This window comes from Quercus robur, chromosome 4, assembly GCF_932294415.1.
Source record: "Quercus robur chromosome 4, dhQueRobu3.1, whole genome shotgun sequence".
NCBI lineage: Eukaryota > Viridiplantae > Streptophyta > Magnoliopsida > Fagales > Fagaceae > Quercus > Quercus robur.
Window position 1 is genome coordinate 842,305 of NC_065537.1, and position 19,550 is coordinate 861,854.

General features: G+C 34.5%; 2 protein-coding genes and 2 pseudogenes across 5 annotated transcripts; all 4 read left to right on the forward strand.

Annotated features, from left to right (window-relative positions):
• The first annotated feature begins 991 nt into the window (after nucleotides 1-991).
• Nucleotides 992-5,835, forward strand: LOC126720278 (YTH domain-containing protein ECT2). Of its 4 annotated transcripts, none has more exons than XM_050422597.1 (9): nucleotides 992-1,135; nucleotides 1,767-1,869; nucleotides 2,422-2,587; nucleotides 2,687-2,763; nucleotides 3,260-3,703; nucleotides 3,847-4,335; nucleotides 4,445-4,657; nucleotides 4,832-4,984; nucleotides 5,386-5,835. In XM_050422597.1, the coding sequence occupies exons 2-9, from the start codon at nucleotides 1,810-1,812 to the stop codon at nucleotides 5,482-5,484; spliced, it is 1,701 nt and encodes a 566-aa protein (XP_050278554.1). In that variant the 5' UTR covers nucleotides 992-1,135; nucleotides 1,767-1,809; the 3' UTR covers nucleotides 5,485-5,835. The 4 variants fall into 4 exon arrangements, with proteins under 4 accessions (XP_050278554.1, XP_050278553.1, XP_050278555.1 ...); XM_050422596.1 differs by lacking the exon at nucleotides 992-1,135 and adding an exon at nucleotides 1,150-1,470; XM_050422598.1 differs by lacking the exon at nucleotides 992-1,135 and adding an exon at nucleotides 1,150-1,470 and having other exon boundaries at nucleotides 5,389-5,835.
• A 4,413-nt stretch (nucleotides 5,836-10,248) lies between these two features.
• LOC126724527 (spermidine coumaroyl-CoA acyltransferase-like) lies at nucleotides 10,249-11,632 on the forward strand (annotated as a pseudogene).
• Nucleotides 11,633-15,125: 3,493 nt separating this feature from the next.
• LOC126724530 (pentatricopeptide repeat-containing protein At1g25360-like) lies at nucleotides 15,126-16,751 on the forward strand (annotated as a pseudogene).
• An 837-nt stretch (nucleotides 16,752-17,588) lies between these two features.
• On the forward strand, nucleotides 17,589-19,424 carry LOC126720280 (protein LURP-one-related 7-like). The gene is made up of 3 exons (XM_050422600.1): nucleotides 17,589-17,859; nucleotides 18,207-18,416; nucleotides 19,160-19,424. Exons 1-3 carry the CDS (start codon nucleotides 17,668-17,670, stop codon nucleotides 19,280-19,282), a joined length of 525 nt encoding a protein of 174 aa, XP_050278557.1. The 5' UTR covers nucleotides 17,589-17,667; the 3' UTR covers nucleotides 19,283-19,424.
• Nucleotides 19,425-19,550: the final 126 nt, after the last annotated feature.

Genomic DNA, 19,550 nt, shown 5'->3' on the forward strand with positions numbered 1-19,550 from the left:
TATAATAGGGAATATGCATATATTCATGAAATACCTTCTTTAGTAATGCATCAGCACTTACAATTAGACAAAAGCATTATGAGAACATAGATGAATGATGATAATTAAAACAATCATTTATATATGTTTTCAAACAATTGAATTGATTTTTATTGATATTTTCATTTTCAAGCACAATTAATTTCAATATAATTATGTATTTGAATTTTATTTAAAAAATGCATCACATCTAACGCGTTATATTGCCGTTTTCACTTCTAAAAATTAGTACTTTTTTAATAACTTAATAAATTATATGAATAAAATATGACGATAATTATATGAAATGTAAGGACAAAATTATTTCTAACCAATTTGAAATGTCAAAAATTATATCCATTAGTATTGACTATAATTGACTAGTAGTCATTCTTTATCAAATTTACTGTATCGTGTACTACTTTTCAATAAGAAGAAACAAAAACAAGAAGATTCCACACCAACTAAATAGAGCAAGAGAGAGAGAGAGGTTTTCTTAGGAGTAATAGAAGGGATGTGCAAATCAAGCAATAAAACAGAAAGAATACGTGGAAGCCTTACCACCCTCTCTTAATCCTCCTACCACATAATGTATATACTCTCGCACAAACACAATAACACTAATTAATTTTTGATGATGTAAATTGAATTCAAATCTTGAATATCTTATTTAATTACAAGGTCACAGGATATATATTTAGGGATACAATAGTAAACCGTTTTAGAAATTTTTTTATGAAAAAATAAAAAAAGTTACCAATTTTTTTAATTTATCATTAAATGTTTTAAAAAATAGATGATTAATGTATTACTTAAAGGCATACATGACCCATAGATTTAAATTATAATAAAATATCAATCTTCTATTTTATGATCATTGTTTTTTTATAATCGAACAAAAACACTGATTTGAACTCAAATTTATTCTTTATTCGCTGGCAAAAAGCTTTACGAATTGAGTTTATTGCATAGACCACATAATATACTAAAAAAAAAGAAAAAGAAAAAAAAGACTGTTCACTTTGGTTGTTTTGTTCTTTCTTTCCCAAATATTGTTTCATGGAATGGAATCATCGTCATTCGTCACCCACCATTTCCATCCATCTTATAATAAGTGGTAACTCTCTCTCTGTCTCTTTGTCTTTGTGTTTCTCTTCCAATATCCTAAAAACAAAAACCACTAAAACAAGAAAGAAAGAAAGAAAGAAAAAAGCTAAATCTGAGACACTACTGTCTGAAGAAAGCACCCACCCAAACTCTCTCGGTGTTTTCAGACAAACCAAACGACCAACTTCCGCTAATCCCGCAACTCTCTCTCTCTTTCTGTCCTTAGATTTTTGTGTTCTTTTCTAAATCCTTGCTTTCTGGATTTATCTTTAGCCTCCTGAATTCCTGGGAAAAAAATTCTTTTCTCTGCCACCGTCTCCACCTAAATTCATTGCCAAACACACAGTATCTCTCTCTCTCTCTCTGTGTCATATATTTTATTTTCTGAATTTTCATAAACACAAACTTCACTCACTTTTTGTTAAATTTCTTAACCAAAAAGTATTTATTTTTTGCTGTTTTTGTTTTCTAATACAATAGAATGGATTTGTGTTTTGTTTCGTAATCATTCTGATTCTTTTTTTCATGCAATAAAATTCCAACTACCTTTATTGTTAATATTATTTTTATAGTTTTTTGAATTGCTGTGTGAACGTTGACTAATTATTTGTATTTGTTTAATTTTTGTTTCACTATTTCAGATTCAGATATAATAGTAACAGTAGCAGAAAGAAAGAAAGAAAAATGGTGAAGAATCTCAAAAAAGCTAACCCATCTGTGGTGCTCGCCGCCGATTCCAATCTGGTAATCTCAATTTCATTCTTAACTTTTTCAATCTTAGATACTACCAGCTTAATAATTGTCTCTAATTTTTTTCCAAGCCTCTTTTATACTACATGAAATTAGTATATAAGAGAGACGCTTAAGACATGTTTTCTGAGGCTTTTTTTCTAAATGATTTTCTCAGTTCTAGACCTTTTTTTTTTCCCTGGAAAAAGTGGTAGGAATTAAAACTATATGTTCTTCAAGTTTTTGTTTTTCCCCTTTAGAAAAAGTATTTTTGAATAATTTTGTTTTCGGGTGGAATTGGAAACCAAGAAATCAGTCTCTATAAGCTTTTATTCATGATTGATGCCTGTATTAAATTTGAATATTATTGCTTACCCATAACTTCTCCATCTGCAAAATTGGGAGCTTTGTGTACTGGGTACGAGTACGGCCTTTATTATTGCATCCATTTCAAATTTTCCATCAATATTTTGATCAAAATTGGAGCTTTTCCCTTATGTTTTTATCAAACATGGAGTCTTTTCCTCTGCATTTTACTGATTTGTCAACTTGGGTTAATAATTTCAGGCTCCATCAAAGGACACAGGCCATCAATCTGATGCAATGTCGTGTATATCATCTGCTGGAGATGCGACAAGTAGTATCAAAGGAAGCGAAGTTGACCATGATTCCCTTACTACAGATCAAGGCGGTTCTTATTCAACCAGCAGCTATTATGGATACTATTATCCAGGTTGGCTCATGCTAATCAAATACAGTTCAGGCTATTCTAGTCTTGTCTTTTTATTGATTGTGTATTTATGTTTCACATCTTACAATAGCTTGTTCACAGGTTACGATGGTTCCTATGGAGAGTTGGACAACCAAGGGTATTATGTTGGTGGGGATGGATCGGAATTTCAATATCCTGTAAGTATCTCAATCTGTTACCTGATTGAAATTTATATGCTTTTAAACACTAGTTATTATAACCCCATTCTTTTGGCTTGTTCCCTGCAACAGAGGTATTGTAATTTGTGATACTATAGTTTTTAGAATCTCTCTGTGATGATGGGCATTGTTTGCTCATGTATCCCGTGAAATTTGAATTTTCTGCATGGGATTAATTTTCTATAGAAGAAATTTTGTCACTTTCTTGTGATATAGATTGCACGATGCAAATATACCTATATGCAAGATGCACTAGCTCCTCTGGATATAGTTGTTACTACAAATTAATAGTGATTAACTGCCCAAATATCTTTGTAATTTGATCTGTTGGTCTTTAAGATCTTACATTGGAATATTAAGATGTTTCATTGGAATTCCCATTTTTGTTTTGCGAGTTTTACCATATGATCAGCGTGTATATGCGATTTGACATTTCATAACAAGTTGAACTTACATTGGCTTTTGCTTCATTTAGGTCATGCAAGCAGATAATGGATCTTTTGCCTACTTCATGCCAGGGTTTCAGCCTAGTTACTCTCCATGCTTACCTGTAACCACAATTGGTGTTGATGGACAGTATGTTGATCAGCAGGCATATCTATCAAGCCCCATGTTTCAACCACTCGTCGCCTCCCCTGGTTATTATGCCCCTACTTTCCCTTACGGGGAGTTGTTACCGTCACCCTATATGTGGGATCCATCCCTTCGTGTTGGGGATGGAGCTTTTGGAAATAGCTATGCTGGCTTTCCGGAATTTTCAGACCCTAAATCCAATTTATCTTCCCCAAGTCATACCCGTGCTCCTCTTTCTAAAGGCTATTCTGAGTTTAGCAGTCCATTGGGTATCAATAGCTCCCTACCATCATTGGATATCTCATCAGGCCATGGCATGCGCAAGCAACTAAAACCAGTGAACAAGGTATTCTAGCTCTTTAAGCTGTGTGTTGTTATGTCCTCTTCTCAGGCAATTTTAGTGAATTTTCTAATGATTTTTTGGCCTTTCCTCATGGCACATCTTTCCTGTCAGATGTACTCACTAAAGTTTTCTTTCTGGTTTCAAAGTTTTCAGCCCAAAATCAAGGGAAGGGTGCTTTGCTTTATTCAAACAACCTGGTTAATTTAAAAGCAAATGTGACGGGTTGGGGCAGCACTGAGAAGATGAAATCAAGAAGCAAGATTAATGGTGTTACCACTATTGGTTCCCTTAATGAGCAGAACCAGGGTCCTAGAACAGCCAATGCAAAAGGTGCATTGTTGTCTGGAGGTAATGCTGCTGGATCCTTGGCAACTGATGGGAATGGAAATAGTAACAGCATAACCTCTCTAATCAGGACGGATCAATATAACCTTCCTGACTTTCCGACCAAATATGATCATGCTTTTTTCTTTGTTATCAAATCTTACAGTGAAGATGATATTCATAAGAGCATCAAATACAATGTGTGGGCTAGTACTCCTAATGGGAATAAGAGGCTGGATGGTGTATATCAAGATGCCCAAGAGAAGATGGCGGAGAAAGGAAGCAAGTGTCCTGTGTTTCTTTTCTTTTCGGTATGCTCTAGAGTTCATTATGGTTCTGATATTGGTGTTTCCACTCTGCACACCCATTGATCCCCAATAAAAGGACTAATGTCTCTTTTTGTTTGTTCGCTTGGTTCAGGTTAATGCAAGTGGTCAGTTTTGTGGAGTAGCAGAGATGATTGGCCGAGTTGATTTTAATAAAAGCATGGATTTCTGGCAGCAAGATAAGTGGAATGGTTATTTCCCTGTCAAGTGGCATATAATAAAAGATGTTCCAAACCCTCATTTACGACATATAATACTTGAGAATAATGACAACAAGCCTGTTACCAACAGTCGAGACACGCAAGAGGTGTGCAAAACTAACTAGTAGACAAGTACTGTTTTATTTTATTTTTCTGTATTTTTATAATAAACAAAAAAGAAAAAAAATTGTTGTTTTATTTTACTATTATTTCTTTTAAATTTGGTAGCAAACTTGTAAGCCATTTCTGCCATGCTTATTTTTGTCATCTTCCATTTTCAGGTGAGATTTCCCCAAGGTCTTGAAATGTTGAATATTTTTAAGAACCATGTTTCAAAGACATCAATATTAGATGACTTTGATTTTTATGAAAGCCGTGAGAGAGTGATGCAAGAGAAGAGGACAAGGCAATCAGTACCCCTTTTTAACCTGCAGGTTTTGTCTTCCTCCCCCCTTATGCTTAATCCTTTCTAACAAGTTTCTCACTTTTCAAACTTTTCAATGAGTGCATGTAATGTGGGGCCATATAAGCATAATTAGAGGTGGAGGATTAGGAATCATGTGTCCGGTCTGGACCAATAACTAATTGGTGGAGTTTTTTATTTTAAGATTCTTAAAATGATTCTCCTTGATTACAAAATGATTAAAGAATAAAGAAGGGTTCCGCATACAAATAGCATGGTGGAGAGTGGTGTGCCAATGAAATTTGACTTTATTCCATTCTATAGAATGGGCCTTTGTGGAGTTCTTTATTTTAGTTATACTGGAGATTACATGTCTTTTCAATATTGATATTTGATTTTGAATGTTGTGTCTTATCATTCATTATTTGGCAGCAGAAGATAGATGAATTAAACACCAGTTTTAAATCAATAGATCTGTCGGCAGTGAAGAGCATTGAGCAGCCTGAGGTCGGAGACAAAGTGAAGAAATGAAGGTAATAGGGCTGGACAGTTTTCCCGAGGAAATGAAGCTGCATTTTGGGAGGCTTTTAATTGGGTCCAATTGCTGCTGATACCAATGCACTTGGATGGAAATAAGAGTTCTCAGTGAAAAAAAAAAAAGGATTAAATTAATTTATTGAAGATTTTCAGTGATCCTTTACTAGGAAAGGAATGGAAAGGTTGATCCTTTCAGAATTGAGTTGGTGGCTTGGCTGGTTGCCAAGGAGTTGCCGTTAATTGTGTACCATATAGTATAAAAGAAACTTGGATGATCCCATTGATATTATATGGTTATGGGGTGTCATGCAATACAAGTTTTTCCCATTTTTTTCCTTTTAAAAAGTTTTCTCTTTGTATAAAGTGTGTATCTGGGTTTCTTTTTCCTTTTCCTTGTTATAATTTTTCCTGTATTCGAATTTCCCCTTTTGGAACAGCTAGTGCGACACACGTGCTATATATGTAGGAATATCTTAGAAAGAGACGTGGGTGGTGGTAGTGGTGTTTGGTCTCTCCTGTGGATGAAGTTGAAATTTGCACAAGGCATGAGATAAATTTTTCTAGAAGTTGTAATTCCAAGTCATAATGGGTTTGCAGTGTAGCACGTAGCATGGATTTATTTATTTGTTTTTAATCACTCACTTTTAACTAAAAAAACAAATTGAAGGAGTCGGAGAATTCAATGGGAGAAAGTTCTTTTCCGAACCTTTATTGACGATAATATAAATAAGATTTACAACCCATAACCACCATGTACATAGCCAAAAATTTCTTCAGCAGACCAGATACAGAAGGCAAATTAGCTCATATCAGTTACTCTTTCACACTTGCTGAGCATTTTGCTAGCTTTGTGGTTCCAGTATCTGCCTATTTCTGTAGTGTCCACCATTGAAATACTAGCAGTGAATGCGAAGCTGCTCTGTTGTAGTCATGCAGCAACGAGTCGATCTGCAGCCAAACGTGCATGTTCGAAATTCATAGCAGTCCACACAAGTCACAACCAGGCTCCATGTCTCCACTTCTGAAATTTACTCCTAAGAGTCCTAACGAATGCCAATACATTTCTGGCCATAGGACATACCCAGAAGTAACACATTCATAACCATCTCTGTGCTTTGATTGGAGAAGCCGTAAGTTAAATTTATCTCCATGTGTCAGCTTATAAGATTGTTTCACATGGAAATTTCAATAACTTCATTTCTAGTGGTTACAACTTTGGTATGTGATGAACCCAAGCCAAGCCTAGCTAGTCCAACCTACTAACATCACACATGACATGAATGCATGTGAATTCATGGATATGATCAAAGTAGAAGAGCAAGATTTGCATAGATAATTAGTTTAGTCACATATTGTTTTTACAAGAGTTTGATATATCATCAATGATGCAAGTTTCTCAACGTCTTCTCTAAAGTTCTCCTTTCTTTTTTTGATTTATATTTAAAGGGTAACTATTTCAAATTAAGTTAATTTTTCTCACATTATCATTCATTTTTCAGTTCATTTCATTCACCTACATTAGAACTCAAGAAGTTCATTATAAGTTGTAGTTCACTTTAAAATTTTCAATTAAATTCAAAAGACATAGTTATTGGCAAATTTTCCTTGGAAATAAATAATATTGTTTATTTTTCATTGATCAATGCATATATGTGTTTGAATTTAATTAGGCAAGCAAATCTATTACACTCCAGGAACTATACAAATATAACTTGACTTTCTCTTTATTCCTATATATAATAAGATTTTTTTTGTGTTTATGTTTGGTTGCCAAAAAAGTACAAGAAAATTTGACAATGTTCCTAAAATTTTCTTTTCTACCTTTTAAAATTTGAGAAAGTAATTTTTTTTTTTCAATTTAAAAATGATAACGTGACATTTTTAAATTTATTGTTATTATTTTACTAGTCACGCCAACGTCAACTATGCCAATTGTGCACGATGTGTGCCACATAAGCATTTTTTGATATTGAATTGATAGTAGGAACTAAATTGATTGCAATTTGAAAATAATTTGGATCAAATTGACTGCTACTAAAATGTAGTTGTGCGCACCCAAAGTATGGCTAACGGGCTCAACCTGTATTTGGGCTCACAATATATTTATATTGTGGGTTTCGTGTTTCCTACTATTGGTAATATTTTGCTTGGAGACCCAGTTGTGCACTCGTTTTCGTAAACCCTCTTTTTCTCCTGATATAGTCACTCTTATTCTCTCTATTTTCTCTCTGGAGTTGCCAACCCCTTCTTCTCAATCCATTCTCCTATTTATAGCTAAAGGTGAGTGGAGGTGTCATGATTACTTCCTTACTCGTGTGAAGGGGGGGTCCAAACTTATCGTTTCTAAGTGGATGTTCCATCGAGAAAGATGGTAATGGCATTGGAATTGATTTCTACCTTTAAAAGACCGCTCAACAGTGATATTCCCTAAGGCACTTCCAAGCAACCGAGTACAGGGCATCTCCGAGCTATGATACTCCCAACCAAGTTAAAGACGTTTAGGAGGGGCTTGCTTTAGGTACCTGGGACAACACAATCTCATTTCAGCTATTGGGCCCGGATTGGGCCCTAAGGTGTTCAGATCGAGGTGATAGGTCCAAAAAGGAACGGGGTGGCATACTAGGCCACTAGGCCAGGTCCCCAGGCCCGTACAATAGCCCCCCTTGATTCGTGCCTGGCTACCAAGAGTGAATCAAGGATAGTGATTGGCGTTAGTGGTTCCTTGAGAAGCCCAACCGTCGGCTACTGAGTGGACGAGACAGCCATCAATACTTTCTCAAAAAAAGCATTATGCCAGGCTATCACATTTAACCGTCATCATAACCTAACGGTTCGTGATTTGTGCCCGCGCGTGTGGAGGGTTGCAAAGTGAAGCCAAAAGGACTTTCTCGCCTTCTGGTTCATTAAATGTTCTGGCTCTATAAATAGTTCCTCCAAGTTTTTCATTTCACTCTTTACATCCTCTCTCCTTCAACTTCCTCCCTTAAGATTCATAGAACGTCCCAAATACATTTGAAATCAAAATCCAAACCAAGCACATGTAAGCAACATCATATCTTAATAATCAAGGCAAATCTAAATCCCCAAACCCACAAACCAAACAAAGAGAAAATAGAAGAATGAGAATAAAGAGAGTGTAAAAATAGCGAGATTGAATGATGGTCATGAACCACCGCTATTGCCGGTGGTTGTGGTCACTTGGGCTTGGCTATCGTTGAGCTTGGTGCAAAAAGAATAAAGCGAGATTGAATGAGAGTGAGGGTGAGATCAGAGAGGGATTACTAAGAGAAATGAAGGAAAACCAGTACTAAATGTGGAAAAGGCAAGCAGTGACTTACAAGGTCTAGTCATGGAGGCTTTTCGAGAGAGAGAGAGAGAAGAAACTATTGAAATACAAAGCAATAGTAACTATATATATGTACATGATTATTGTAGCAACAATGCTATTTTACACAACTTTAACTTGATTGATATGGATGATTTTGGAGTTTGGATGTGTAAATTGAGCCCTTGTGTTATTTTACATTGTTTGGTGCAAATGCTCTAATGATCGCGTCTTCATATTTGAAGTTTAGGGACCTTAATCATATTTTCATAATGAATGGACAAGGAGAATGTGAAAATTAAAGAGAACAATGGAAAATGGTAGAAGATGTGGAAGCGAAAGTAAGGAGAAAAGAAAGGAAAGAACAAATGTGATTTGGCCTAACGGCCTACCACCACACCAACAAAGGCCAAAAGACTACACATCTTGAATAACTTAACTTGAAAACACATTACAAGAGCCCCATATTTATAATGAGATTACACATAATAGTCAAATATAATTTGAATTGCATATTAATTGTTTGAATTCCATGATTTTCTCTAATAATCAATCTCATAATTTTCTTTTACAAATCAATCTCTTGATTTTTGGTGTTCATTAACATCGAAAGTAAAATATACTTTCCAACGAAGAATGATGGCTATACTATATGTGGTACCTAATCCCCCTAGTAATTCCCTGCAGGATGATGAATTTGGGCTCCCAATTTATTTATTGGTAGGTATCCTAGCACTCCTACTAAATGTTACCTCCAACACTCCTTGATAGCCCAAACTCCTCCCATTCCTTGCCATCAGTCCAACTCTAACCCTCTTTGACCTCTCCTCTAACTCTCACTCTTCCTCACTTCCCTTTCTGAATTCCTTTCCCTGTGTTTTTCGACCAACCCCCTTCCCATCATCCTATCTTTCCTTTTATAGTCTCCTATTAGTGGGGTTCCAAATTATTACTTATGCACCAATCCCTATACAATTTCACTTTTGCTTAGAATCCCAAGAAAAGTGATTTCTTCTGAGGATTCTCTTGAAACTTGTTCCTGACGTCAAATAGCGTTTGGCAGCAAACTTCCCAAGGCACTATAGTGCTCGGGGAACCGACTTGAATATGACTGTCCTTTCATTGGTTCCTCCTAGCTTGTTAGTCGGTATTGGACCTGACTAACCTCAGATCTAACCGTCCCCCAACCTTATACCCTTGCATTTTTGTCATTGGGCTGGGTCTATCCCTAAAGTGTTGGGTCAGTTTCAGTTACCTGGGGCAACCTCGGTGGTCTGGACTAGCCTTGGGCCTGGTTCCCTGAGCCATTCTTGGTTAGTTGGGCCCAAGTCCCTACAATGTATATATAAATGAGAAGCATTCCCACATTTTAGTCTCATCTAAGAGTCTTACACCTACTTTAATCTTCCATGGAAAACAACCATATACATCACATGCCCTTTTTACTTGATAGGGAAAATGTTGTGCTAGTAAAACCCTCGAAACCCACATCTTCAAGACTCTTTTCTCTTTCTAGCATTGACAATGATCCCCACCTTGAGATTCTTTGCCAAACTGTTCATGTGTATCGATCAAATGTTGATTCCTCTTATTATGATAATCATAATTGCACCTCAAGTTTTGATGGGCAAGCAGACATAGCTTATGTCATCAAAGAAGCCTTCTCCAAGGCTTTGGTTTTTTATCATCCTCTAGTAGGCAAGCTAGAAAAGCACAGTGATGGAAAACTTCATATCAATTGCAATGAAGATGGAGTGTCATTCTTAGTGGCAGTTGCCAATTATCAGCTCTTTTCCCTTAATTATCTAGATAGGGTTAATGTTGAAGTATCCAAACAGCTTGTCCTTGATTTACCTTCTAAAGGTGACTCAGTTTACCACCCTCTTGTCTTGCAGGTGACCAAATTTTCATGTGGGGGTTGCACAATTGGGATGGGCTTGTCACACTCCATATGTGACGGATTCGGTGCATCCTAGTTCTTTCAAGCTCTGGTTGAGCTTGCAAGTGGAAATAGTGAGCTCTTGGTGAAACCTGTGTGGGAGAGGTAAAGACCAGTGGCAACACCTACTAAGGAGCCTTTCCAATTAATGTTTCCGGATGGGCCTTCTTTAGTGACTTCACCATATATGCCAACAACAGACCTCTTGCACGAATGCTTTCATGTAAGTAGTGAAAGTATAAAAAGAATCAAAATGAGTTTGACAGAGGAATTCGGAACAGAAAATTTGTATGAAAGTTTCACCACTATTGAGGTCCTAGGTGCCTATGTTTGGAGATCAAGTTTTAGAGCTTTAAAATTGAACTTAGATGGGAGAACCAATTTCTGGTTGGTTATGGGGATAAGGAAACTATTGAATCCACCTTTGCCAGATGGGTATTATGGGAATGCTTTTGTGTCTCAAGCATTGGAGCTAATAGGTGGTGAGCTTAATGAACTACCACTCTCTAATGTGGCGAAGCTTATAAAAGAGAGCAAAAAAGATACTTCCACCGCTGATTACATAATGACCTCACTACACATGTTAGAAAGATTCAGACAACTTGATATAAAGTTTAAAGATGATGTTGCAGTCATGGTTTTAATAGATTGGAGGTAACTGGGTTTCCTGGAAAATGTAGATTTTGGGAGAATGGAATCAGTGAACATGATAACCCTGCCATGGAACATGATAGGGTATGTAGATATGTGTGTGCTCTTGCCTCCCCACCTCCAAGGTGGATGCTTCAATGAAAGGTGGAGTTAGGTTATTTCTTTCCCTTCCCAGCACTGCCATGGCCAAATTTAAAGAAGAAATGGACGCTGTCAAGCTCTTGTAAATGATGTTGTCTACTCCCAAAAAAATAAATTTGGATGCTGTTGTGCACACAACGAAGACATAAATATTTGAAGTGGTAGCAAGAACAATGCCAATAGACTCCGTGGTTGGACATCATGAATTAGATTCGTGCTTAAGTATTGTATTGTTGTGAAAATTAAAGTAATGCTTGAATATCTATGTGAAGTTTGTTTGTTTTTTTTTTTTTTTTTAATTATTATTATTATTTTTTTCAATAAGCTAAAGAAAAGGGTTCAAACTTCACTAGAATTATCTTTTAGCAACTAGCAAGAGGTTCTTCGTACTTTTTTTTTTTTTTTTTTTTTTTTTTTTTTTTTTTTTTTTTTACAACAAGGTTCTTCGTACTTGAATAACCAAACATATGATGTTAGTTTTTCAACTTTTTTTTTTTTTTGAGAAAGTTTCAACCTATGGTATTTGCTCCTGATGATAGCTCTTTATTATCAGACTAAGACACTAATCAATTTTTGATATAGGTGAGGATTAAACTCCAGATCTTTTATATAACCATCAGAGACTTTATTAATTGAGCTAATTGGAACCTACTTTTTATTCAACTTTTGGTGCTTGAATATCTTCCAAATCAAATGTATGAAGAGTTTATAAAAAAAAAAAAAAAAAAAAAAAAAAAAAAAAAAAAAAAAAAAAAATCAAATGTATGAAGAATCCTCATGCAAAATGAATATACTTATATGGAAGGTCAATAATAAATGATCAAGCTAATTCACTACTATTCAATATATATTTAGCACTAATTACACCACCATTTCTTGAGGTTTTACAAATTAACACTCCTCTCCAAACATTTCATGAAATGACACTCTTCCCTTTTTAAGGTTTGTAACTTTATATAAATGCAACATTTAAGGCGGAGTGTTATTTAAAAAAGGAATATTTCATTATTGGAACTTTTTTCTAAATGAATTTAGTTGAAGTAGAATTTTAAATTTCTTAAAACTTAGGTAAATTTTAATGTAAATTCTATTATTGGTAATAGTGTTTAATGGCAAAAAGAAAGCAGTTACGTAGCACAACCATGCTTCTGACACACAAATTTTATTATACAGTATATGATATGATTTGAAAAAAATAAAATGAACATTAAATAAATTCTTTGTATTGCAATAGCAAAATTGTGTTAAGAATTAAAAACTAATTATATAAATAGGTCAACAAATTCATTTCTTTTTTTCTTGCTATCCATGATAAGCAATTTGCAAATTTGAAATGTTTCAATCAAATTGGCTGTAATCATTCACTTATAATATTATTTGCAAATATCTAATACGATTTAATTTCTAAAGATGATAAAAAAATTAATCATTATTGGTAATGGACAATTATATATTTATATTCACTATTCTTGTAAAGTGTACAAAATTGTACACATTTGTTTAGTCTACAATATAAAGGATAAAAACCGAGTTCTTACCTAATTTGCCCTACTTCATTGTACCAAAGATTGAAATTTTAAAAAATTTCAATAATCAATCATTGTTTCTTGAAAAACCAATTCTTATCCCAATTGGGCCTACTTCATTATGCCAAAGATTGACCCCCAAAAGAAAAATTACTGACCCTTGGTAGGTTTTTTTTTTTTTTTTTTTTTTGAGGAAAGACCCTTGGTAAGTTGGTAGTACCTTTCAGGATTTTTGTTTCTCATTGTGGGAGGAATGAATTTTTCCCCAATCAGGTATTGTCCGCTTTGGGATGGGCAGGGTCGACCCTTGCTCCCACCCGCACGGATTTGCTCAATCTCACATAGGAGAGAAACGCCTCCCTGCTAGTTTATTAGACTTGCTCAAGAGTGCATAGTGCATGCGATGCACAGCAGTTTGAGACTTGCTCTGTGATCACATACACTATGGTACACCCTTCCTTAGGCCAAGTGCTTAAAAGGTAAGGGTGAGAGGCGTCTCTCCCCGATGTGGGATTGAGCAAATTTGTGCGGGTAGGAGCAAGGGTCGACCCTGCCCATCCCAAAGCGAACAATACTTGATTGAGGAAAGATTTGTTCCTCCCACACTCATCAATCATTATTTTGCTAGATTAGAGATCATTTGGGATGGACTGAAATTTTCAACTTATTTGTAATTTCAGCTTATTTTTGCTACTATTTATAAATCTTACTGTACTTTTTTATAATATTCATTAGTCTCATTTTACTATTTAGCTTATTTTTCAATTTTTTTTCTATATTTTCAGCAAAAAAATTCCAGTTTTAACTATTAATGAATTTATCAGTAGCACAACTATTAATGACCACGTTTATTAATTTACAAAACTAAAAATTTAGGTCCCTCCTCAAATTTGAGTGCAAGATTTAGGTCCCTCCTCAATTTACAAAATTAAACCACATTTCAGTGCAAGATTTCAATTTGAGCCCTTTGGGCTAAAAAGCCCAAGCCACCATGTCATACAAGAATGGGATAAGAAAAACTAATAACATGCCTAAATCCTGTAGCTAAAAAATCTTTGTATAATTGTATCATCCGATTCAAGCACAAGCCAAACTATCCTTCTATTTCAACAATGAGATTGCTTCAAATCAATTTGTTTTTCTCTCTTTTACTATTTTGGCAATGACATTGCCACAATTCAATTTTTTTCTCTCTCCTCTCTCTTCCTATTTCGGCAATGAGATTATCACAATTCAACTTTTTCCTCTCTCATCTCCTCCTATTTTGGAACTTTAATTGCCACAATTTAATTTTTACTCTCTTCTCTCCTCCTATTTCGGCAATGAGATTGCCACAATTCAACTTTTTTTTCTCACTCCTCTCTCCTTATATTTTGGTTAGTGTCGGTCAACTAGACAATCAAGCACGGGCCAAAATTTGGGTAGCAAATATTTTTTGGCAATGATGTTGTCGAAATTACTTTTTCTCTCTCCTCTCTTCGATGACATCATTTTTCTTTCCTCTCTTGCTTTTTCTCACAATTTCGGTAACGATATTGCCAAAATTTATCTCTCTCTTTACTTAGCTAAATAACTTTGAATAGTACATATATCACAAATAAACTCGCATTTAAACAATATTTAGCCAAAAGATCTAACCATTGAATTTCATATTCTTAACATGTATATCAAATTTCATTCAAATTGGATGTTATTTATTATTCCATCAATGAACTTATTTTTTATATACAATTTTAGATCATAAGAACTTGAAATTTTAACATTTATTTGATAACATAGTAATTGATCTTTGATCTTCTTGAAATTTTGCAAACATAAAAGATATAATAAGAATATGCATTTTAACGATTAGATTTTCAAAATTTACACTCGGAGTGTGTTTGGTATCAGTTTTTAGTTTTTATGTACAACTTTTTAAAACCTCACTTTTTTTCCTTTTTTTTAGTTTTTCAAAATTTTTCAAGGTACAAGTATACTTTAGTACAATTTTAACAAAAAATTTTTAGTAAAAAACTAAATAAGTTATTCCTAAACATATGCTCAATATAAAAATATACGGAATTTGAGAGAAACTTTGTTCAAAGATTCCATTCTCCCCTCCGTTTCTCAGCGTAATACAAATTTCAGAGCCACCATTACTTATGCAGAAACTGAGAAACGCGGATTAGTGGGAGATATTTTCTGGAAAAATTTATCATATTCTAAAAGGATTAATTCTTTTATAACACAAGGAGAATTCGTCTGGCCTTATTTACATTCCATCAATTTCAAAGAGCTGGGTTTAAAATCACGGAGATTCTTCTGTCAGCAATTGTAATGGGCTGTGGGAGAGACATGGTACCATAGAAGATGGCAAGCAAGTTCATTGCATAGTATTCAAACATGGGTTTGACAAAGATATGATTTTGATGACTTCCCTTCTCGACGTGTACTGTAAATGCATTGATATCAAAGAGGACGCCGTGTTTATGATGAATGCCTCAGAGATGTTGTAAACAATAGCATGATTTTTGGGTCATGCCGGTGTCACTTGACATTGGATGCAATGACTTTGATAATATGTCTGAATGCGACGTGGGATCTTGGAATTCACTGATTTCAGGGCTTGCTCAAAACTCAGAAGGAAGGAATGAGTTGTTTTTGTTCAAGAAAATGAGAATGGAGGGAGCTGAAGTTGATGTTATGACCATGTCTAATGTTCTTTCAGTTTGTGCTGATCTTGCTGCTTTGGTTAATGGTAAACAAGTTTATGGGCTAGTGATTATATACGGGTTTGAACTATATTTACCTGTTGGAAATGCTTTCTTTGACATGTATGCTAAATGTGGACGCATGGAAGATGCGTGCTAATTTTTCATGAACATGCCAATCAAGAATGTAGTTTCATGGACTTCTTTGATTGTGGGTTATGGAAGACATGGCTTGGGATGGGAAGCGCTTGAGGCATTTGACAAAATGGAAAGGAAGGGCATTGTCCCAAACAAGATTACATTCTTGGGAACCTTATATGCATGTAGTCATGCTGGATTAGTTCAAAAAGGGTGGGTGAATTTCAACACCATGGTACATAAATATTCCATCACACCCATGATGGAGCATTACACATGCATGGTGGATTTACTTGCACGAGCTGGGCATCTTACGGAGTGTCATAATTTTGTGGAGAGGATGCCAATTAAGCTAGAGGCAAAGCTTCTAACAGCACTTTTTAGTTCATGTTGTTCTCACATGAATGTAGAGCTAGCAAAGACTGTTGGACAGAGATTAATTGAATTGGAACCTGAAGAAGCAGGAGCCTATATGTTGTTGTCCAACTTCTATGGAATTATTGGGAACTTGGAAGATGTAGCAAATGTGAGAAAATTGATGTCAAAGAGGGAAATAAGAAAAACAAAGGCGTGTACATGGATTGAGATAGATAGAAAAGTCCATAGCTCTGAATCAGGAGATGGGTCTCATCCCCTTAACAAAGAGATATACAATTACTTGAAAAATCTTGTTAAGAAGATGAAGAATAGTGGATATTTGCCTAACACAAGCATGGTTATGCAAAATGTGGATGATCACACAAAGGAAGAGATGGTTCTTAGTCATAGTGAGAAATTGGCCATTATAATATATTTCATTTAAAATATATTTTTCTTACCTTTTGAGATGCAAATTGGCTAATTAAATTTCATTATCTTCTAACATTTTTGGTGAATTTCTTGCTCATTTGTGATATTTTCATCTAAATTTTGTATTATATTTTGTTTATTACTAATAACAAATTTATCCATTGATCCTTTTTTAGACTCAATTATTTTTTTTTCTTTTTTTAAGTTTTTCATATCTAGATACATATTTTCTAATAGACATTTTTAATCAAACAATATATTTATAAAGACTAAAATAAAAAATAACTTTCAAGTATAGAGCAAATGAGAAATAAAACCTGATTTATATAAAAAGTATTGTTGTAGTTTCACCGAACAATAACAAGTTTTTAGCAATCTCAACTTGCATAAATAAAGACTTATTCAATATATTACCACTAACTAATATATATATATATATATATATATAAACACAAGATTAAATTTTTTTTTTTAAAAATTAAGCACAAGCATAACAAAAATTTAAGCACAATCATAACATTAGGCTTATTAATAAGACTCACCCACAAAAAAACACAAAGCAAATCCTAAATATAACCCCAACAAAAAAAAAAAAAAAAAAAAAAAAAACCTTGAAGCCCAAACGAACGTGAAGCCAGTCCAGGCAGCCATAAACTAATAAAAAAAAACAGGCCCAATCTTATTATCTTAACAACTGAAAGGAAGAGAAAGCTAAGAGCATTCCTAACAGAGTCATCAAATTTTTATACTATTTAGATAATGAACAGCAATTTTTATCTTTATTAACAGACTTTTCACCTCATTTAAATATTATTTCTCCATTCATTATTATTATTTTTTTTAACAATTACACTTCTTTCAATATTTTTTTTATTCAATACCTAATTATTATAATAGGAAAAAATGATTTGTAGAATGAACATCAGCTTCTAACAAACGAAACAATTTTGCGTTCCAAATTTTCCGTACAATTCATCCATGACCAGTTCGCCGATCCCGGTGGATCTCTTTGTGTCGAAAAAACATCCAGGCCTTACAGGTGCCGATCTCGGCTTCGCCGATGCCTCTGGTAATGTTACTTTCAGACTCAACCGTCAATCCTCACCTAAAAGTAAGAGGCTATTCCTCGATTCCACGGGAAATCCCCTAATCTCCATCTACCGTTACCGCGTGAGTCTCTCTCTCTCTCTCTCTCTCTCTCTTTTTTGGTTCTGCGTTTAATTTGCAATGCCCACCAATTGTTTGAAACAATGTCTAAACCAACATGTTTTTATTTTCCATTTTTGTTGATGAGCTAAAACTATGAAAGCATTGATAATTTTATTGAATTTTGAAGGTCAAACACTTGCCAATTTGAATTTTGGTTATTGATTGAAAAATTATGTAGTTTAGAATGCACATTGCAAATGTTTGAATTAGAAAATTCTCAAATAACTCTATAATTAAGGAGGCTTATATGTGATTGAATTTCTGATTTTGGATATGGGTTTTGATTGGTTTAATGGCTGTTGTTGTAGAATGGGTCGTGGCAAGGCTTCACGGGTGAAGACGATCAAAAGCAGTGTATATTCAGAGTGCAGAGGACGGTGAACAAGCTCACCAGAACAGAGTTAGAGGTATTTCTTGTTGGTGAGAATGGGGAAGACTCAGCCTCTATGTTAAAAGTGAAAGGTTGTCCTTTCCAGAAGTCCTGCACTATCTACAGAGGCAATGACATTGTGGCTCAGGTACTAATAGTAATAATTGATAAATGTTGCTAGCATTGAAAACTGAAGCCTTAATAAATCAGATTTGCTTTGCATTTTGTGGAATTTACTGAAAATTGCAACAAAGATATATTGTTTTAAGCCTGATCAGTAACTTTTGCGGTCCCATAATTTGTTATTTACCGGAAGTTTAAGTACATGTTTGGTGTGTGTGATTTGTGTATAGACTAGAAATTATTGAAGATTTTTAACAACAGCATACATTGGATAACTGGACAAAGCAATATGTGCTTGGTGCACATTTAATAGCATTGCTCAACAAACTGCTTAATTAGCTACTCTCCGATAGGATACATGATTTTTGCTTTATGTTCTGAGCTTTTAAACCATGCTTTTCTTTTGTGGCCTTGTGTATCTTGTTGAGCTCTCAACTTGAACAGTTGAACTACATTACTCTTGCTGGGGAAGTTATATGTCTAGGTAACAGAATGACATGATTATCGAGTCTTATTCATCTCACAATAGATTTATCTAATTTCTCATGCATGAATTTTTTCTTTTCATATTTGTCATGGATTATCTCATGCTTCTTCATCTTGTCATTCCTTAAAATTATGTCTCATAGATTTGTCAAGAGCCACTAGCTGCTGCAATGTAAATGTTGTAGATTGGTTATATTTTTTTTTTTTCCGCTTAATTTTATAATTACAATTTTATTCACGTTAGTTTTTAACATAAGGTCTCACTCTTATGTTTTGATGCAGACTAGCCTCATGTACAAGTTGCGGCAACTTTATGCTAAAAGGAATAAATTTCGACTAACCATATTTCCTGGATCTGATGATCATGCTTTGGTTGCGGCATTGGTTGTAATATTTCTAGATTGAAGATTATAGAATAAAGAAAAAAAGAATTTTCTTTTGCTTAGATTAATACAAATTTTAGAACTGAGAAACGCCAAGTAGTGGGAGACATGCTCTGGAAAAATTTATCATATTCCAAAAGGATCACTTCTTTTATAACACAAGGGCAGATTTGTCAGGCCTTATTTACATTCCGTCAATTTCAAAGAGCTGGGTTTAAAATTACGGAGTTTCTTCTGTCAACAATTGTAAGGGGCTGTGGGAGACTTGGTACGATAGAAGAGGGCAAGCA